This window comes from Podarcis cretensis (assembly GCF_951804945.1).
Source record: "Podarcis cretensis genome assembly, chromosome: 13".
Taxonomy (NCBI): Eukaryota; Metazoa; Chordata; class Lepidosauria; order Squamata; family Lacertidae; genus Podarcis; species Podarcis cretensis.
Window position 1 is genome coordinate 8,976,269 of NC_137182.1, and position 22,262 is coordinate 8,998,530.

General features: G+C 44.4%; 1 protein-coding gene across 4 annotated transcripts in view; it reads right to left on the bottom strand.

The window, feature by feature from the left end:
- Positions 1-22,262, bottom strand: part of LOC307200835 (transmembrane protease serine 11A-like) — a 71,624-nt gene that overhangs the window by 27,846 nt on the left and 21,516 nt on the right. For 2 of the 4 annotated variants that reach the window (XM_079949835.1, XM_079949832.1), the window contains exons 2-6: positions 12,218-12,437; positions 9,003-9,146; positions 6,084-6,205; positions 4,392-4,510; positions 3,441-3,508 (exon numbers count right to left, since the gene is read on the bottom strand). In XM_079949835.1, coding sequence (XP_079805961.1) covers positions 3,441-3,508; positions 4,392-4,510; positions 6,084-6,204 — 308 coding nt within the window. In that variant the 5' untranslated portion in view covers position 6,205; positions 9,003-9,146; positions 12,218-12,437. The remainder of the gene's footprint in view (positions 1-3,440; positions 3,509-4,391; positions 4,511-6,083; positions 6,206-9,002; positions 9,147-12,217; positions 12,438-22,262) is intronic. The other 2 variants (XM_079949833.1, XM_079949834.1) reach the window with 2 other exon arrangements.

Below are 22,262 nucleotides of genomic sequence, written 5' to 3' on the forward strand. Positions count from 1 at the left end.
TATATTTTGGAAGCCACTTGGTTTTTTCGCCTACCTCGTAGCAAACGTCACAACTTCTTGGTTTTGGCGGTTAGGCATTGGCAGGGTATTGTTATGCAAATGAGATGGGGGGAGGAACGCCATCACCTCCCCCAAAATGCTGAAGGGTAGTTCGTTAAAGGACTCCGGGGGGCGTCGCCTCATCCGAAACCTACGGAGGCGGTAACCCCTCGGGGAGCGCCCAGGGATGTGCATCTCGGGGGCTCCCCCTGTTGGTGCTTAACACTTCCCGGTTATACCGGTTAGTCTGATAGGGCCAATGCCTAAAGCCAATACCGCTCTTACCTGTAATCAATAAAGTTGTGGCCATTTTTCGCCCATTAACCTAAATTCCGTGTCCTGTGTCTTTATTTATTCCATTCTGTGGGAGGGGGCGGGAATAGACACGCAATCAGGAGAGGTCACTTCCTGGTTCTCAGGGAGAAGCCGTTTTCAACAGAGACCAGCAACGGAGGCACGCAGGGAGAACTGGGTGTTGAAATTTTGCACCCCTAACAATTTTGTGCCCAGGGAAACCACCCCATGCCTCCTCCCACTACACCACAGCTCAAACAAGACATTTTGGTGTATCCTCTGAAACTTGAGGGTGGGAGTCTCTGAAAAGTTCCTGGATTCTTACTTTTGGAAGGTGCAGCACCTGTTTTTAGCTCCTCTGGGAGCAAAGCCTCTTTCCCTGGTTGCCAAAATGAGCTGCATTCTGAGAGGAGCTTTGAAAAAGTTGAAAAGGTCCGAGACCAAGGTGAAGAGTTGGTGGAAGAAGACTGGAAAAAATTTAAAGCTTATCTACAGAAACACTGCAAAATTAAGGAATGTTAGAAGGTTGTTGGAATGAAGTAATGTGGTTTTAGCAGAAATGATATAAAGGATTAGGTTAAAATTGATTTTTTAATTGGTGAAAGACGAGAATTACAGCACATTAAGATAAATTATTAGGATAAAAACAAAGCTGGAAAGGATTTGCTGAAACATCTAATTGAACTAGAATACAAAAAAGGGAGGTGTGAGGAGGTCAAGGAAAGAAAGTTATGTAAAGGTTGGATCTGTTTTGTTTTGTTAATTGTTTGTATTTTTTCTGTTGTTTTTGTTTGTTTTTTTGTTTGTTTGTCTTGTCCTTTTATTTTTTTATCTTTGTAATCTTTAAAATTTGAATAAATACTATTTAAAAAAAGAAAAGAAAAAGTTGAAAAGGGGTGGGGAGAAAGGAGGGCAACTCAACCATTGGGTGTAAACCCCATCAAACAATTTTAGCTCCCTGAAAAAGAATGGGCCTCCCTTGTGACGGGGGCAGCAATCTGTTCTGAGGGAGGTAGGATTTTCAATCAGTCTACCACCCCAAAACTGTGTCCTTGCAAGCTTCCATTCATTTTAATAGGGCTTGTGCATGATGTATTCCTCAGATCATATCTGTGTCTCTCTCCCACTTGCTGTCCTTAGTGACACCTTGAACCTGAGAAGCAGCCACCTCATCCGTCCTATTAGTCAGAGATTACATGATGCAAATGTAAAAGCCTGGCTCTGTGGAGCCCTGGCGGAACTGTTTGTGGCGTCTGCCTCTAGACTCCACCATTTCTCACCTTGGATATTGCCATTTTCATTCCCTCAGGTGCACTGCACACACACGCAAGCAAGAAGATGGGAATTTATTCCCATTTCTTGCAAGTCATCTGTTCCCAGCTCAGCGATTCAGGCACGGTTATCTTTATAAACATCTAAAAAGTTATTGAGCTACGGAACGATTAATGGTTTTTAAATCATCCCACCTACTTTTAAAATCCGGCAGCTGGATTTATAACTAAGAAGAGGGTGGTATTTGTATTTAAATACGCTGTTGGCAAAGCCATTAAAAAAAAAATCAGGCATCCAATTTCACTGGAGAGCAATCAAGTTAATGAGCCCGTAACCAACAACCAGTCTGAGGTGTGTGAGAGAAAAGCCCAAGTCCCATTTGCCCCACTGCACAGACCATAATGAGCTCTTTGGAAGCAGTGTGGGATGAAAGGAATAAAATTTATGCTGGCGAAAGTAAGCAGGTCTGGCCATGTAAGCAGCTACCATGGGGTACTGCCTAGGAACTACCCGTACGTTTCTCTGATTTTTTGGGTAAATAACAGCGTAAAAGTGGAATGCAGTATCATATCTCATCATCATTTGAACAGCAGACTCAGAAACTGAGTCATGATGTGTACATAATCAAAATGGAATGAGTAATAAACAAAAGGGATGCGCCGATATGCTGAGGAGAACATATACACAGTTCCCTGATGGAAGTGGAAAGTGTCAGGAGTGCGTGGAGGAGCCAGGCCCTCTGACCAGTAGGGCTTCGCAGGACTAGGGCCTTCCTAAGTTTGTTCTGGAGAGGCAAGGCGCGGCCACACAGGTGAGGCCAATTGGTAACTCACAGCACCTGCTGGCAGGAGCTGGGAAGGGATATAAGATCAGCATTTTCCCTTCGGCTCTTTGCCACAGCAACATGTTCCCTGCCTTGCTGTGTTTGACTCCTTGCTCCTTGATCCTCGGACCCTTGACTTCGTGACTCTCATTTTTTGATCCTCAGACCTTTGACTTGATGACTCCTTGCTTCCTAACCCTCGGACCCTTGCCTTCTTGACTCCCGGCTCTCTGACCCTTGGAGTCTTGGCTTCCTGACTCCTGGCTTCCGGACTCCTGTTCTTGCTCCCACCCTGCCATCTTGCCCCCGGTCCCGACGTCCCCGGCCAGGACTTCGACCGCCTGTGAACCGGACCGTGACACATAGGAAGGGAGGGGTGGGGGGTGCAGTCCACCCCGGGTGTCATCCCTGAGGCGGTGACAAAATGGCACACCACGGGGGTGGCACTTACCACGGGGCCTGGCCTACAGCGCGCCCGAGCCACGTGTCTCCCCTGGGAGTGACGCAGTGGGTCGGGGCCCTGCGCTGGCAGAAACGGCACTATGGGGCTTGCGTGTGCCAGGCAGACTCCGTGAGCAGCGATGGGGATGGCCATGTCCACTCCTGGCATGCAAGTGCAGCCCACAAGAGTGAATTCAGACCTTGGGCTAAAAGGAGAAATGTTCTCCATTGCTACTAGAAGGTAAGGCCAATTCAGTGTCTAAAGTCATCTTGGGCAAACTGATTTACATTTAACTTTACAGTGGTACCTTGGGTTAAATACTTAATTCGTTCTGGAGGTCCGTTCTTAACCTGAAACTGTTCTTAACCTGAAGCACCACTTTAGCTTAATGGGGCCTCCTGCTGCCACTGCGCCGCCGCCGCACGATTTCTGTTCTCATCCTGAAGCAAAGTTCTTAACCCGAGGTACTATTTCTGGGTTAGTGGAGTCTGTAACCTGAAGTGTATGTAACCCGAGGTACCACTGTATTCCGAACTTCACTTTTGGCCATAAAACATTTGCTTTACATACCGTAGATTTACGACTTGCGATTTGATCTTCCTTTTCTTCAATGGAGTACCTTCAAATGCCTCATTAATCTGTTGAAAGGAAGAAAGGAAGGAAAATGATATTTGGCAAGTACATCCCAGAATACCTCAGAGAAATTTCACACACATTTGAAAATCTCTGCGCCACAAAATTGATCAAAATAACTTGCAATGTCTGTAGACTTAGCTATTGTTTATCATCACCATGTGGTGCTTGTCATGCTGTACTTCGCAATTTATGAAGAACATTTAGGGTTTGCGTTTGTTTTTTTAAGGATAGTAAACACATGGCTGGTAAATAAAATAAAACAGCTGACAGAAAAAGAATACTCCACCTTCCCGCTAAAATTATGGCCAGGCTTACAAGAATAGCCCTTGATAACTTTGCATCAGATTCTAGATTGCTGTGCCCAGGCTTTGTTGTTGTTGTTGTTTAGTAGTTTAGTCGTGTCCGACTCTTCATGACCCCCTGGACCAAAGCATGCCAGGCACTCCTGTCTTCCACTGCCTCCCGCAGTTTGGTCAAACTCGTGCTGGTAGCTTCAAGAACACTGTCCAACCATCTCGTCCTCTGTCGTCCCCTTCTCCTTGTGCCCTCAATCTTTCCCAACATCAGGGGTTTTTTCCAGGAAGTCTTCTCTTCTCATGAGGTGGCCAAAGTATTGGAGCTTCAGCTTCAGGATCTGTCCTTCCAGTGAGCACTCAGGGCTGATTTCCTTAAGAATGGAAAGGTTTGATCTTCTTGCAGTCCATGGGACTCTCAAGAGTCTCCTCCAGCACCTTAATTCAAAAGCATCAATTCTTCGGCGATCAGCACAGGCAATCTGGTTTATTCCTCATGTCACCTCAGCTTTCGTCAGTTATTTTTCTTTTTGCACAAAAAGTGGCGTTTAGAATGAGGGAGGGAGAAAGAAAGAAAGCCATTTTCACTTACCATAGTCTCAATGGTGGAGCTCAGGTCTCTAAATTCTTTCGAGGTCTGTTTTTCCAAACTTGGTTGGTATGGCACATTACTGATTCTAAAGGAAGCATTGTAAAAGAACAACTTCTGATCTGCAGCAAAGGAAGTGGAGGAAAGGAAGATGTTAAACAATGTTCATCTTCTCTTTTCTTCGCCCCAATGTGGCTCATGCTATCTACAAGAACGTGGCGCAGAGGTGAGCAGTCCCTGACAGAGGCTCTCCGTGTTTTTAACTCTGAAACAGAGTGCTTTCATATCTCTCTCTGCAGAGAAGGGAGAGTAGCAGGCTGCTCCCTGCCTTTCATTTGCCCAGGAATATGTATGGTGCCCCAGGCTGCATACATACACCATAAATTTAAAGCATATTTATTTGTCCATAGAAATATTTGTTTACTGCTATTCATAAAATGTATCACAGCAGTTTACAGTAATAACCCATACAACCACACAGTAAAAACATAGACAAAAAGTTAAAATCAGAAATCAGCTAACTGTTGTGGGAAGTTCATTGCCTGCATAGACCTGGTGGAATAAAAAAGTTTTCGTCAGGCATTTAAAGTTGGCACAGAAGGGGTCTACAGTGGTGCCCCGCAAGACGAATGCCTCGCAAGACGAAAAACTTGCTAGACGAAAGAGTTTTCCGCTTTTTGAGTCGTTCCACAAGACGAATTTCCCTATGGGCTTGCTTCGCAAGACGAAACGTCTTGCGAGTTTGTTTCCTTTTTCTTAAAGCCACTAAGCCGCTAATAGCCGTGCTTCGCAAGACGAAAAAACCACAAGACGAAGAGACTCGCGGAACGGATTAATTTCGTCTTGCGAGGCACCACTGTACTTGAGTCTCCACTGGCAGAATATTTCATAATACTGAGCTGATGACACTAAAGCATGGGTAGGCAAACTAAAGCCCGGGGGCCAGATCCGACCCAATCGCCTTCTAAATAATAATAATAATAAAAAAAATTATTTATATCTCGCCCTCCCCAGCTGAAGCCGGGCTCAGGGCGGCTAACAACAACAAAACAGTACAACACAACACTCTAAAATCATTCATTATAAAATCCGGCCCGTGGACAGTCCAGGAATCAGTGTGTTTTTACATGAGTAGAATGTGTGCTTTTATTTAAAATGCATCTCTGGGTTATTTTATTTGTGGGGCATTAGTTCCAGCTGCACGTTAGTTCCAGCGAGTCATTGTTCTCTCCCCCCCCCCCAAAAAAAGCTCAGCAGCTTTGGGGCATCCCCCCAAAAAAGCAAAACAACTTTTGCAACCCCCCCCCAAAAAAAGCTCCAAAATTTTGGGGAGCCCCCCCAAAAAAACTCTCAACAAAAATCTCAACAACTCTGGGCACATTGCGATAAATAAGTGGGTTTTGGTTTGCAGAGTTTAGGCACTCGGTCTCTAAAAGGTTTGCCACCACTGGCATATAGAGACCCTGTGCTCCAAAACCCCTCATGACCACTCCCAATGGCTTCATATAGATGTAAAACAGCATTGGGGAGACGACAGCACCCTGCAGAACCTCAAAACACATGTTCCAGGGTGCATGCCCTGGGCTAGAGGTTGTCTTGATCACAAAGCCTGGTTGAGACCATTTTAACTTTTGAAAAGCTTGAAAACAGAAAGCAGTTCAGGCCAGATGGATTTGTAACAACTGATGCACTCACCGTATACCAAAAAATAAACCAGCAGGCCGACGACAAGGGCTACGACTGCAAACGCTGCTAGGACAATCAGTGCAATCATCCAAGGCTCCAGGTATCTCGTTCTTGTTTCCGTCCTAGCCATTCTGAGAGAAGTGGGTGAAAATGAAAGAATTATAGGCGAAAACACAGAGTGGGGAGATTGGCACCCGCCACGATAAAATAACCAGAGATTAATAGCATGAGTTTTCAATCACATTTTAAATGCCCACTATGCATTTGCAGACGGGGCTTCTTGTAAACCATTATTTTAGAAATTCAGTAAGTACATTAAAAATGCAATGAATTATCTGTTCACGTAAACTTAAGTGAAATGGATATCACTTTCACTTAGATCCTATGAGCTTCAAAGCCCTGTTTGGGTATTATCCCTTATGCAAGTCATGATCGCATGAGGGGGAAAGCTGGGTCTCACCACACGTTGCTGGTCCCAGATATACATCTCGTCCCCTCGCTGTCCATGAATTGCGGGATGGGAGCATGTACATGAAAGGAGGGCTGCTCTGCATTTCCTATTCAGAACCTCTGTGTTCAGGGTAGGATCCTTATGTTTGCAGAGTAGGCTCCCCTCTACAGACATGTCCTCCCCCAGCTGTCAGGAGGTGGAAGGCCAGCAGCTAAGCCGTGGTATAGGACCAGCAGAGGCAGCCAGGGTCTCTCCCATATATGACTGTGAATTGACTGAGCAAACAGGACTCAGCTGTCTCTAGTTACCAGGAATGCCCCATTTGTTTTCTCGCTCTTTTGCCTTTGTGTGAATTTTTTGGGGTGCCTTTAAAAAAAAATAAATGTAACATGCACCCATTCTGAGAGGTTACTTCCATGTATTCCACCCCCTCCATCATATCTCCCCCACCAGATGGTATAATTAGTATGACGTCTACTGTGAGTTCAGTTGTTAAGCATTCTTACATTAAAAGATTAAAAAATTAAATTAAATTTAAAAAGATTCAAATCTCTACTAGGAAACCAAGGATCAGTATAGAAATGCAAAGGCGAATCACCGTATTTTTCGCTCTATAAGACGCACTTCTCCCCTCCTAAAAAGTAAGGGGAAATGTGTGTGCATCTTATAGAGCGGATGCAGGCTGCAAAGCTATCCCTGAAGCCAGGAGAGCGAGAGGGATCGGTGCGCACTGATCCCTCTTGCTGTTCTGGCTTCAGGGATAGCCGCGCGAAGCCTCTTCAGGGCAGTGGGAGGAACGCTCCCCCTGCCCTGAAGAGGCTTGGTGCGGCTATCCCAGAAGCCAGAACAGCAAGAGGGATCGCTGCTTTCGCTGCGTAGCGATCCCTCTTGCTGTTCTGACTTCGCTTCGCTGGAGAGGTGCTGCACAGAGAGGGAGAGAATATTTTTTTTTCTTGTTCTCCTCCTCTAAAACTTGGTGCGTCTTATGGTCGCGTGCATCTTATAGGGTGAAAAATACAGTATGTGGGGTGGGGTTGACTTGGAATTCAAGTGAGTGAGAAGGCTAGTCCTTTGCTTGGTAGTGTGTTGGTGGCTGGAGATTATTCATGAATGGACCAACGAAGGAGAAAGGAGATCAGGCAGCTGTAGGCTGTGAACCCCTCTGGTCCTTCTCTGAGCTTGGGGCTCCCTGCTTGTCCTATTAGTTATCCATCTTAGTAGTACTAACTAGTGAATTAACATCAAATCAGTCAATGCTGGTAAACCATGTGACGCCAAGAATTCTGGATGAACATAGTGAGTGAAAGATTTGTCTCGCTCAGTTGTTCCCAACAAGTATTGTGGTACAGTGTTAGCCAAGGCTCTATGGGCTGAGAGAAGAGTTGTCACAGTCTACCACAATCCCATCTCCACCACCAGATTTCTGCCCCGAAACCTCTCTGTAGCCGGTGCTGAGCTCTTGAGACAGGATAGACATTCTCTTAGGATGCCATCTGTTCCACTGCGAACAGTTTCTGTGTCTGAGATGATGGAGATGGTTTGAGGGTGCTGTTGGAGGAACTGGTTGATTTGAGGGAACTTCAACATCTATGAAAAGGCTCCCTCTATCAGTATTTCATGGCCTCCATTGCAACCATGGGTCTGTCTCAGATCAGATCATCTGATCTTACACATTTGACAGGTCACATCCTTGATTTGGTGCTTTGTACTAAACAGGAGATGGGACGCGGGGGGCGCTGTGAGTTAAACCACAGAGCCTAGGACTTGCCGATCAGAAGGTTGGTGGTTCGATTCCCCGTGATGGGGAGAGCTCCCGTTGCTCGGTCCCTGCTCCTGCCAACCTAGCAGTTTGAAAGCATGTCAATGTGCAAGTAGATAAATAGGTACCACTCTGGCGGGACGGTAAACGGCATTTCCATGCGCTGCTCTGGTTCGCCAGAAGCAGCTTAGTCATGCTAGCCACATGACCTGGAAGCTGTATGCCGGCTCCCACGGCCAATAAAGCGAGATGAGCACCGCAACCCCAGAGTCGGCCACAACTGGACCGAATGGTCAAGGGGTCCCTTTACCTTTACCTTACTGGACAAGTGGGAGGTGATTTGAGATTTTGACTCAGGAACATAGATATGCTTCACTGGCATGGGCAGATCATCATTTGGTGATGTGTAGCCTCATAGCATTCTCAAAATTCTGCCGGGGATAAGGGACCAATTTCAGTAGTCAACCCTTAGACTGATGGATCCAAATGGTTTTCAGATGACTCTGGGGGATATTTCTACTGGTGTGGTGTGCAGTTCAGCTGATGTCCTAGTTTGGCCACGATCATCCATACTGTGGCAACACCCAGATTGGATGGCTATAATGTACCTTGAGAGTGGGAGTGTCTAAGAAAAGTGCTTGGAAATGGCTCTTGGTCCAGAATGCAGGCATCAACCCGAAAATTGAGTAAAACTAGGGCTATGGACATATTACATTACCTTCTACTCTTGAAGGGGTATCAGGGGACAGTTCTCTATGGGAAGTAGTCCTCTGTTTGAAGCACTTTCCAGTCTAAGTCTGGTTTAAAGCTTGAAGACGGGAGAGCAGAAGGGGCCTTGAAATTGTGCATCATGAGTTGGCACCTGGACAACAAACAAAGCAGGTCATCTGGTCACAGTCTTCTCCACTATTATGGGATGCCTTTTACTTCTATTTAAATGACTGTAAGTGTTGTTTTAATTTACATCTAATTTAATTAGCGCATATACAATTAATGCAAATCCATGTCCTCCTTTCACCTCCTCTTTGTGACGCATTGCCTAATTTTTAGCTGCCCTACTAATACTGGATGGGCAGAAGAGAAACCAAGCAAGGCAGTGGCGCTAACTCCAAGAATATGCTGTCAGCAATTTCAATGGTGAGGTCATTTCATTGTATTTGGGATATGAATCTGTAGTTAGGTGAAGAACATCAAGGAATCTGGGCTCTCAGCTTCGACTAGGAAAACAGCCAGGTAGCCTCTTCCCAGAGTACCCCCATCAGATATTATTTTCCATGGCTTTATGTTCCCCCACCCATGAAACCTTGGTTCCTCCTGACAATCTTTCTTCCAATTACAGAACCATCTTAATTCACTTCCTTGCTGGTCTGGGGAGAGCAACCAGCCAGGCAAAATTTTGTACCTGCCTGAAGGTGAACAAACTGCCATCTTTACCTAAAGTATTGGATTGTAGCCAATGTTACGTCATACTCACAAGTAGACCCCCTGAAATTACTATTACAAAGGACAAAATATTCCCTCCCAATATTTGGGAGATGAACTGTGAAATATTATCAGAGTCCTGTAGTGATTTCATGCTCTTTATTGCAGCTTGTAAAACAGTGATTGAATTGCCCCCCAAACCTCAGGCTTTTATATACATTATCTACACAATAAGTCCCGTCTGACTGGCTGATTCTGCTTCCATCCTGGAGCCTGATTGGTCTTTTCCTGCAGGCCGATCAGTTGTTGCAATCTACAATCCTACCAGCCTAATAGGTTGATTAACTTCCTCCTGGAGCCTGATTTGCTCTTGGCATCCTGTAGTGATTTCATGCTCTTTATTGCAGCTTGTAAAACAGTGATTGAATTGCCCCCAAACCTCAGGCTTTTATATACATTATTTACACAATGAGTCCCATCTGATTGGCTGATTCAGCTTCCCTCCTGGAGCCTGATTGACCTTCTCCTGCAAGCCAATCAGTTGTTGCATTCTAGGATCCTACTTGCCTATTGTTCTAGGATCCAAGGTTAGTACAGTGGTGCCCCGCAAGACAAACACCTCGCAAGATGGAAAACCCGCTAGACGAAATGGTTTTCCGTTTTGGAGGCGCTTCGCAAAACGAATTTCCCTATGGGCTTGCTTCACAAGACGAAAATGTCTTGCGAGTTCCTGCGGGTTTTTTTTTCCTTTCCCCCCCTTTTCCTAAGCCCTAAGCCGCTTATCAGCTGATCCGCAAAAAGCCGCTAAACCGCTAATAGTGCTAATCCGCTAAGCTGTCAATGGGCTTGCTTCGCAAGACGAAAAAACCGCTATACGAAGAGCCTCACGGAATGGATTAATTTCGTCTTGCGAGGCACCACTGTACATAACACTACCCATGAAACAGAAGGTCTTTGGTTCCTGGTTTTGATTGAACTTTAATGAGAGCAGAGAACTTCCCACTCTGATTCATCCAATGTTTTCTTCAAATTACAAAGCTACCTGCAGACACATCTACAGTATTTGTGTTGAGTAATTTCAAGCAAATCCTTGTTATGGGCTTGCCCACATTCTCTCACAATTTACTGGGTTCAATAATGACAACAACGAAAACCCCACATCACACCCAGGTTGTGACAAAGCACAACGGGGGCCTACATGCTGTCCAGCTGAACCGAAAGAAACTAACATGCTATTTCGTGAACAAGGAAGAACAGAACAGAACAGAGAATCGTGTCATTTTTGCAACTGTGAACTTTGCATTCGAATTCACCGAGCATTTTGTTGCTTATAAATTAGTCATGACTTTGTAATGGGCAACTCGTGAATTTGCGATGCAAATTCCTCATTATGCCGAAACAGCTTAAATTGACAGAGTTGTTTACCCGAATTAGCGTGGGCCAAAATGGTAAATGAACTCATCTCCTTTGATTTTCCATCAAGTGTTGGAAACACATTTAGAATCATAGCATCTTAGAGTTGGAAGGGATCCATAGCTGTCAACTTTTCCTTTTTCTTGCGAGGAATCCTATTCGGAATAAGGGAATTTCCCTTAAAAAAAGGGAACAGTTGAGGGCTATGAAGGGATCTTGAGAGGGTCGTCTAGTTCAACCCCCTGCAAGGCAAGAATCTCAGCTAAAACATCCATAGCAGATGGCCACCCCACCTCTGCTGAAAAACCTCCAAGGAAAGCGTCTCCACCATCTCTCTTTTTCTTTTTTTAAAAATAATATTTATTCAAATTTTTCAACAAGAAAAAATGATTACAGAAATAATGAAAGAAAGAATACAAAAAATGCAGAACCAAAAAAGAAAAAAATAGTAAAGAAAAATAAAAACCGTTAAAAATGAATCCCTCTTTCTCTTATCTTACCACTCATTTACTTATTCTCATGACTTCCTCACACCTCCCTTTTTTGTATTCCATTTAATAATTAGTTCAGCAAATCCATACCCTCTTTGTTTACCCTTAATTTCTTGTCTTCACATATTATAACTTCAAATTTTCCTCTAATATCAATCCATTTTTACATATTCCTTTTGCCTTATTGCTAAAACCACTTCCTTTCATTCCAACATCATTTTAACATTCAATAATTGCGTGTCCACCATCTCTCGTGGGCGTCTGTTCCACTGCCAAACAGCTCTAACCGTCTGAAAGTTTTTCTGAATATTTAGTGAGAATCTCCTTTCTTTCAACTTGAAGCCATTGGTTTGAGTCCTACCCTCCAGAGCAAGAGAAAACAAGCATGTTCCCTCCTCCATGTGACAGCCCTTAAGATATTTAAAGATGGCTATCATATCGTATCTCATTTTCCTCTCTTCTGGGCTAAACATACCCAGATCCTTCAAGCGCTCCTCATAAGTCTTAGTTTCCAGACCTTTGTTCATCTTGGTTGCCCTCCTCTGCACACTTTCCAGCTTGTAAAAAAATAATAATTATAAAAAACCCCTGGGTAAAAACCACCTACCAGATCGCACTGACCACTGCAGCATGCAAGCCCTCAGTAACAAGTTGCCTCTAGACCTGACATCACCTCCAGGTTGCTGGTGATATCTGATGCAAAGGACGTGACCCAATATGCTGAGTTATCACTCTGTGTCTTGCTCCTCCCTTCATCCAAGACAAGACAGCCTGCAGCTCAAGATCTCTGTCTGCGGTGACCAGACCGGTTCAGGAAGGTGCCAGATCTGGAGGGACATGATGGGGAAGAAGCATTTGAGGGATCAAGCATCAAAACATGGCAACTATTCCAACAACACAAACCCCACCCCTCCATTTGTAAACAACAATACAGTGGTACCTTGGTTTTCAACCATAACCCGTTCCGGAAGTCCGTTTGTAAACCAAAACAGGTTGTAGCCCAAGGCGCGCTTTCGCCAATGGGGCCTCCCAGAAATTTTTTGTCCGTAATAAAAAAAATAAATAAATAATGGGTTGTAATCCAAGAAAATGGGATGCGGGTGGTGCTGTGGTCTAAACCACTGAGCCTAGGGTTTGTCGATCGGAATGTCGGCGGTTCAAATCCCCGCGACGGGGTGAGCTCCCATTGCTTGGTCCCTGCTCCTGCCAACCTTGCAGTTCGAAAGCACACCAATGTGCAAGTAGATAAATAGGTACTGCTCCAGCGGGAAGGTAAACGCATAGCTGTCAAGCGTCCCTTATTTGGCGGGACAGTCCCTTATCCCAGCGCCATGTCCTGCTGCTGTCCCTTATTGATGATGTCCCTTAAATAAGCTACTGAAGGTAATGGGGCCCTTTCTATGTCCAGCTGTCCTTTGTCAACAACAAATTGTTGCTTTTTTTGTGTTGAATAAATGCTATATGGTAATTTATGGACCTAATAGGTATCTAAAGCCATTTGCATGCAACAAAATATGTATTTTATCAAAGTAATTGTTGATCCCTTATTTTGGCTGCTGATCCCTTATTTTTGAGGCTGCTGGTCTCTTATTTTCAAATCTGTAAGTTGACAGCTATAGGTAAACGGCGTTTCCGTGCGCTGCTCTGGTTCGCCAGAAGAGGCTTAGTCATGCTGGCCACATGACCCGGAAGCTGTACGCCGGCTCCCTCGGCCAGTAAAGTGAGATGAGCGCTGCAACCCTAGAGTCATTCACGACTGGACTTAAATGTCAGGGGTCCTTTACCTTTACCTTTACCTTTTAATCGAAAATAAGGTTGCAAACGCACTTCTGGGTTTGACGTGTTTGTAATCCAAAACCTATGCAAACCAAGATGTATGGAAACCAAGGTACCACTGTAATCCTGAATAGTAACCAGCTGATGGGCAGCATTGACCACAAAAGCCTAGAACCGCAATGCAAATGTTCAAAGCTTCCGAAATGGAAAAATGCAGGTAACACGCAATATGTGGTCCAGTTTAGTGTCCTGGGTGGGTTGGGTTACATATCTTCTGAAGTATCAGCCAGTGGGATGAATTTTATTTATAAATGACCCATTTGTATGATATTTCTAAGCAGTCCATGAGCGATAATATTCAAAAAGCCAAAAGTCCTCTGCTAAAGCAATCGAATAATGCATGATGCAGCCACAAATGCAGAAATACTTTGAAGTGATTTGCCTGTCGACACTGGTGCAATAAATGCAGACATTACAGCATGATATGGCAGGAAAATGACAGGCTGTGACGTGTTGTAACAAGATGTAGGTGGAACATTCATTCCCAGATTACAAGAAGAACCTATTTGTCCCTTCCAGTTGCCTTCTATACAGAAATTTAGCAGCGGACGTTTTTCCTATCGTGGAGATAAAGTGATGGAAAAAACCTTCCCTTTACTTAATTTCTGCACGTTAGAATGCAGAGAAAGTGTCCGCAATCCTATGTGTTTCTAAGGATTCTCCTGAGATTGCTTTCTAAACCATTTCTAAAATTGAACCCTTCTTACTTAATTGTGCAAAACGATATTCGCAGAAGACAGCGACAGCTGTGTTCGGCACTGGCGCCTCAATACAGAATGAGTTCTCAAAAGGAACCTAGAGTGTAATTAGTCTGTGGAACTCATTACAACATGATATTTTAAGGCAATGATTAAGCAAGATTCAGAGAAGGAAAATAACTGGGAGACTTGACAAATGCCCGCAGGGGAATTATGATTAATGCTACCAAACCCTTTGGGAAGAGATTACGCTTGACAATAGAAATCAGAGTAATAGCTATGCATTAGGATTACAGATGAGGTTCCTGTTGCGGTCAGACCACATGTATGAACTCGGAAGACTTTGCAGCCTAGCACAAAAAATGACTGGATTCTGTGGGGAAGCTCATCAATGGATCTCAGAAATAATCCAGAAAAATCAATATTATCTTACTTTCTTATGGAGAAGAAGAACGAAATCTGTCTACAGCTGCTCCTCTGGAGCTGACCTGTTTTGTGGCGCAGCCATTTCTTTGGCCTTGCCTCTATGCCTTAAAGCCACTTCCGACCTCGGGAGGAGGTGGTGTTGCGGGCGTCACGCTTCCAGACCTGCGCGATCAGGGGAATCCTCGGGCCGTGTCATCGGCTGGCTCAGGGGGTGTGGCTTGCCTCACTTAAGGCAAGTGTGGCCTGAGATCTCCCTCTTTGGCCGCTCAGCTTCTTTGGTTTCCCACCCACCCACCCTTCACGGTTCCCTTTCTGACCTTGCTATGGACCTCGGTTGGTCGCCGTTAAGGGGCCTGGTAGGATTCTTTTCCACTTGGCAAATTGGCACCGTTTTTTTGCCTAAAGGTAAAGGTAAAGGTACCCCTGCCCGTACGGGCCAGTCTTGACAGACTCTGGGGTTGTGCGCCCATCTCACTTAAGAGGCCGAGGGCCAGCGCTGTCCGGAGACACCTCCGGGTCACGTGGCCAACGTGACATCGCTGCTCTGGCCAGAGCCAGAGCCGCACACGGAAACGCCGTTTACCTTCCCGCCAGTAAGCGGTCCCTATTTATCTACTTGCACCCGGGGGTGCTTTCGAACTGCTAGGTTGGCAGGCGCTGGGACCGAGCAGTGGGAGTGCACCCCGCCGCGGGGATTCGAACCGCCGACCTTTCGATCGGCAAGCCCTAGGCGCTGAGGCTTTTACCCACAGCGCCACCCGCGTCCCTTTTTTGCCTACCTCGTAGCAAATCGTCACAACTTCTTTGGTTTTGGTGGTTAGGCATTGGGTAGGGGTATTGTTATGTAGATGTGTTGGGGAGCACATCGCCTCCCCCAAATATTGAAGGGTAGTCCGGTAAAGGATTCTGGGGGGGCATTGCCTAGTCCGAAGCCTATGGAGGTGAGGGCCTAAGGAACACCCCCGAGCGGTGACCCCGGGGGAGTCCCTAGTTGATGTGCATCAGCAGGGCTCCCCCTGCTGGTGTTAACCCTTCCCGGTCTTCAAGCAAACAGGCTGAAGACGGATAGTCGGATTGGACCAATGCCTAAGCCAATACCACTCTTTACCTGTAACCAATAAAGTTGTGGCCATTTTTAGCCCATTAACCTAAAATAATTGTGTCACGTGTCGTTATTCCTACTGGTGGGAGGCGGGAACTCGCCACGCAAACAGCAGTGACATAAAGAAATTTAAATGGTGGTACGAGTGCCCTGTAGCACTTTCACATGATTATGCCATTCTAGATTGACCTAAGAAGGCCCATTTTGTCGAGTATCCTGTTCCCTCAGTGGCCTTTCCCCCCCTTCAGTGCCTAACCACACAATTCTGGGCTAGGGATGCCATACATTTGCGGAATTGACGTCTGGTGGAAATTTCCAAAAACAACTTTCGGGGTGTCCTGGTTTTTGAAATATGGCAACCCTAAATTCCGCAATTTCTTCTTTGCCTTCCTTCTGTGCCTGAATAACTTCTCTTGATTCTCCTTCCTTTGGATTACTGTATGCTGAGTCCAGCTCTGGCACTCCAGATTTTACTTATTTTTTTACCATTTTGTTCATTCAGTCTTGGCAACTAGGCCACTCTTTCCCTGAGGTAATGTTGCAGTTGTCCCAGACAGGCTAAAAGGGCTTTACTGAGACATGGCCTGGGAGTGGAACATTTTAATTATTATTATTTTTCTAAGATGGCAAAAAATACGGAAGCCCAACCTTAACTTCTTTGCTTCTTATTATTTGAACAGATTGCCTTTCACATAATAAATTGTTTCTCACAATTTGGACCAAAGTATTAATTCAACTTATGTGACCTAAGTTAAAGCAGAAAATTATCTCCCTATTTGAGATCCCAGATTTATATGTAGTTGCACTGATATAAAGAACTTCAAACAATACATTTAAAAGGCTCTAGGGAAATTATGGCATATCTGTCTTAGCTCCAAAGTGGTTTGTTGAGAAAGGAAGGAAGGAACGCCGGACCAACACAGAAAATGTTTAAATAGGCTAATAATATCTATAGCGAAAGATACCATTCTCCAGATCTTGAATCTGGGGAAGCAATTCAGCCTGAGAGTTTTGCAACCACATTTTAAAAAGCTTTTCCCAGGACGTTGTCTTAGCCCCTTATTGGACTATTTCACGGTCAAATTCTTAATTCTATTATTATTCCCATGTCAGGCAAGCCCAAAACGTACAGATATTGCCCAGTCTATCTATTAATGACTGCTCCCCACTTCAAATGGGTGGGGTGCTTTTTGCGTGGTCACACGCAGCCCCCTGGCCCTACACAATCTCTGGCAAGTCAGACTGGCTTTGCCTCCCCAAGCTGGATACCTGGAGGTTCCCGCCTAACCTCGGATAGTCAACCAATCCCAGCTGGGAAGGTGTTGCCAGGGGAGTTGCCCAGGTAGGGTTAGGGCTGCCCTGCACACACAATAGAGGGTGGAACTTACCTGGGAGTCCTCAGTCGGCTCCAGAGCTTCTCCCACCCTGCCCTCCCTCAGTTTATGCCTTCCTTTTGCAGGTTAACCACTTCTTTACAGGTACGCGGGCGCTGCTACAGTCACTGATGGTTGCTGTTGAAGGACCAGGAAGGAATTTTCCTGCATTGGCAGGTTTTGCCTTCCCCATAGCAAAACATCACAACTTTGGCGGTTTCAGGCGCTGGGTGGAATCCCTTAGTCTATCTTCCCTAAATGGGGGGGGGGGGCGTGAAGCGGTGACCCACAACCCCCCTGCAGTGGCGATCCCAGGGTTCCCTGTTAAAGGGGTTGTTTTGAGGGAAGTCATTGGCCATACGCCGAGAGGTTGTCAGTGGTCTACCCCTGCGTTGCAGCGAAATGGGGGGCAGGCTCTCTGCTTAAACGTACGTTTTCCAGAGCTAGCCCAATCCCCACGTAGTTTGGATAAAACTGATGTTCCCCAGATCCCCGGATGGGGACTGGGAGGGATAAATGCCCAATGCCTAAGCCAAGGTCTCCCTACATCTGAAAGTTTAATCAAGTTGTGGCCAATTTTAATCCCATAACACGTTGTCATGAGTCATTATTCCTCCTGGGGGTCGCCTGGGGTCGGGCGTCTCCACCTGGCCACGCAAATGCCATCCTTAAAAGCCTTACCAGAAATAATCTTTGCCCATAATTCAGAAGACAGGTTATATTCACACAAAAACAGAAGAAAGCCATCCCAGAAAAACAGATAGCAGATAATATTTGCAGTACACTTTGTGTTAAAAGGGATGCGGGTGGTGCTGTGGGTTAAACCACAGAGCCTAGGACTTGCCAATCAGAAGGTCGGCGGTTCTAATCCCCGTATGTAATTCAAAACGTATGCATAACACGACAAGAGATTCAACAAGCTATTCAGAATATGCAATTGGGCAAATCTCCAGGGCCAGATGGACTAACCTCCAAGTATTATAAGACATTGAAAGATTATTTGATACAACCAATGCTGGAGGTTAGCAACGAAATTTTGGAGGGGGAAAAGGCGCCGGAATCGTGGAAAGAAGCTTTTATCACATTGATACCAAAATCGGAAACTGAAAAGACTCAACTTAAGAACTACCGCCCCATCTCCCTCCTAAATGTGGATTACAAAATATTTGCAGACATATTAGCAAGTAGATTTAAAAAAGTCTTGAATCAGGTAATTCACAAAGACCAGGCAGGCTTTCTCCCAGGAAGACATTTGTTTGCTAACACAAGGAACATAATTGACATTTTGGAACTTTTGCAAACAAATATCAACACAAAAGCAGTTTTAATTTTTATAGATGCGGAGAAAGCCTTTGATAATATTTCTTGGAAATTTATGAAGGGAAATTTGGAAGGGATGGGGGTGGGACGGAGTTTTGGGAACGGGATTGACGCAATTTATTCAGAACAAAAGGCTAAACTGATAGTTAACAATGTGATTACTGAAGAGTTCAAAATTGAAAAAGGAACACGACAAGGCTGCCCGATTTCCCCACTGTTATTTATCTCTGTTCTGGAGGTGCTCTTGAACATGATCAGAGGGGACCGGCTGGTGGAAGGTATTCAGGTCAGAGCGAAACAATATAAACTTAAAGCGTTTGCAGATGATCTAGTTTTGACCCTTCAGGAGCCAGAATCTAGCACGAAAAAAAGTATTACAATTAATTCAAGAGTTTGGTCGGGTAGCGGGATTTACGTTAAATAAGCAGAAAACTAAGGTATTGGGGAAAAACTTGACAGTTACAGAGTCAGAACGGTTTCAGAAAGAGACAGAGTTGAACGTGGTTAAAAAAGTAAAATACCTAGGGGTAAATATAACAGCAAAAAATCTGAGTCTATTTAAAGATAATTATGAGAAATGCTGGGCAGAAATTAAGAGAGAATTAGAAAGTTGGACAAGATTGAAACTTTCCTTGTTAGGCCGAATTGCTGCTGTAAAGATGAATGTATTGCCGAAAATGCTTTTTTTATTTCAAACATTACAGATTGTGGACAAAACAGAGTGTTCCCGGAAGTGGCAGAGAGATATTTCTAAATTTGTCTGGCAGGGCAAAAAGCCCAGAATTAAGTTTAAGATATTAACTGATGCGAAAGAAAGAGGGGGCTTCGCGCTGCCAGACTTAAGGCTGTACTATGAATCAGCAGCTTTTTGCTGGTTGAAAGATTGGCTGCTTCTCGAAGACACTGATGTACTAGATCTGGAAGGTTTTGACAATGCGTTTGGTTGGCATGCATATTTATGGTATGACAAGGTTAAGATCAATAAGAATTTCAAGAACCATATTGTCAGAAAAGCAGTATTTAATGTCTGGACAAAATACAAAGACTTATTGGAAAACAAAACTCCAAGGTGGCTTTCACCATTGGAAGCTAAGGCCCGGAAAAGACTCAATATGGAGGCCAAATGGCCGAAGTATTGGGAAATATTAGAAAAAGATGGAGATAATTGGAAATTGCAGAGTCAGGAGAAAATGAAAGACAAAGTGCGAGATTGGTTACATTATGCTCAGATTAAAGAAGTTTTTAAACTTGATAAAAAGTTAGGATTCCAGGTGGAAAAATCGAAGTTAGAAACGGAACTGTTAGAGCCTAAGACTAAGGTACTCTCAAAAATGTATAACTTGCTGTTAAAATGGAACACACAAGATGAAATGGTTAAATCGGCTATGATAAAGTGGGCACAGGACATTGGGTATAATATTATGTTTGAGGACTGGGAAAAGTTATGGACCATTGGGCTGAATTTCACTGCATGTAACACTTTGAAAGAAAATGTAATGAAAATGATATATAGATGGTACATGACCCCAGTCAAACTTGCAAAAATATACCACTTGTCTGATAATAAGTGTTGGAAATGTAGGGAAAGTGAAGGAACGTTCTTTCACCTCTGGTGGACTTGCCCTAAGGTTAAGGCCTTCTGGGAAATGATATACAATGAGCTGAAAAAGGTATTTAAGTATACCTTCCCTAAGAAACCAGAGGCCTTCCTTTTGGGCATTGTTGACCAGAGGGTGCTAAGGAATGACCGAACATTTTTTATGTATGCAACAACAGCAGCAAGGATACTCGTTGCTAAGCATTGGAAAACCCAAGATCTACCCACACTGGAAGAATGGCAGATGCAACTGATAGACTATATGGAACTGGCTGAGATGACTGGCAGAATTCGAGACCTGGGAGAGGAGACGGTGGAAGAAGATTGGAAGAAATTTAAGGACTATTTGCAAAAATATTGTAAACTGTATGAATGTTAAGGAGGATGCTTAATCACAAACAACTTGGCACCATTGAATTAGATAAACTGAACTATGAAGATAAGCTAAATTTAGGAAAAAATCAACTTTTAGATAATGATTAGGCTAAACTAAAAAGTTTTAAAGAGTCAAATGAATATATCTAAAATTTAAGATATAACATTGGAAAATTAGATAAGGTGGGGACAAGGTGATAAATTGCTGAATTAATTTTTATATTTTGGAACGTAGGAGAGGGAGATGTGAGGAAGTCCAAAAAGGATAAGAAAATATGTTATGAAATGTGATATTTTTTGTATGTTTTGTTTATTATGTTATAATTTTTTTAAAAAAACTATTAATAAATATTATATATATAAAAAAAATGTAATTCAAAACGTATGCAAACCAAGATGTATGCAAACCAAGGTACCACTGTAATCCTGAATAGTAACCAGCTGATGGGCCGCAACCCCAGAGTCGGCCATGACTGGACCTAATGGTCAGGGGTCCCTTTACCCTTTACCTTCATGGTAAAAATGATCCTTCATGGTAAAAAAGATGAGAGCCGCAACCCCAGAGTCGGCCATGACTGGACTTAATGGTCAGGGGTCCCTTTACCCTTTACCTTCATGGTAAAAATGATCCTCTTAGCAAACTTGTCCATCAACCATTTGCTGAAGCATTGCGACAATGGATCGGAGGCTATCAAAGCCCTACACACATAGCCAAGAGCTCTAAAGAAGACTTGGCTTCAGTTCCCTTTTGCAACTTTCATGAAGCTGGTATCTTCAAGGTCTTCTGGTCTACAAGGCCTATTACCTCCAGCCAACAAGGCCAATTGTCAGGGATGATGGAAGGTAGAGTCTAGCAACATCTTGGGGGGGTGGAGTGACAGGTTCACCACCCCTGGCTTAAATCAACATTGTTAATATCAACATTTCCAAATCTTAACCACCCCTGACATAGGAAAAGCAGGTCCATGCCATTTCTTTGTAATCAGATTTCTTTTTTTTTTTGCAGCCACTAGCAGATTCCAAATGAACTAATAATGGACCTGTTTAACCTGTCCGTCAACAACCTTGGATGCTCCCCATTTTTATAAATGAAGATTATGGCATCATTCCATGCATCATGCAATTCGGAGTACATTAAGCATACATTTAATACGCTCATGAATGACACCAGTAAAGGTCTTAAATCACTCAGCAGGGAAGTTATCAAATGTTGAGATTATGTTCTATTTAAAGTTTATATGATGTGTGCCAATAGGAGCTTTAAAAAGCCCATAACTCTTCCTTCTTCAGGTTGGGCTCACGTCATTGCTTATAAAAAGCAACAAGATGTCTTTATTGCTAGTTTCTAAGGGTATATATATAAGGGACGCGGGTGGCGCTGTGGGTAAAAGCCTCAGCGCCTAGGGCTTGCCGATCGAAAGGTCGGCGGTTCGAATCCCTGCGGCGGGGTGCGCTCCCGCTGCTCGGTCCCAGCGCCTGCCAACCTAGCAGTTCGAAAGCACCTCCGGGTGCAAGTAGATAAATAGGGATCGCTTACCAGCGGGAAGGTAAACGGCGTTTCCATGTGCGGCTCTGGCTCGCCAGAGCAGCGATGTCACGCTGGCCACGTGACCCGGAAGTGTCTCCGGACAGCGCTGGCCCCTGGCCTCTTAAGTGAGATGGGCGCACAACCCCAGAGTCTGTCAAGACTGGCCCGTACGGGCAGGGGTACCTTTACCTTTACCTTTACCTTTAAGGGTATATACATGGAATTGAACTTCCTCTTTGTTCCCCTGCAAACTTGCAAGTAAACATACCCCCTCTGGTGCTGCTTCTGAAGTACTATTCTCATACTCTGTTTGGCCAAGACAGTTATAGTTTCCCAAGCCTTGTCACAACGAAATCACTGTTTGAGCCATGTCCCAGCCTCTCATTATAATGCCTAA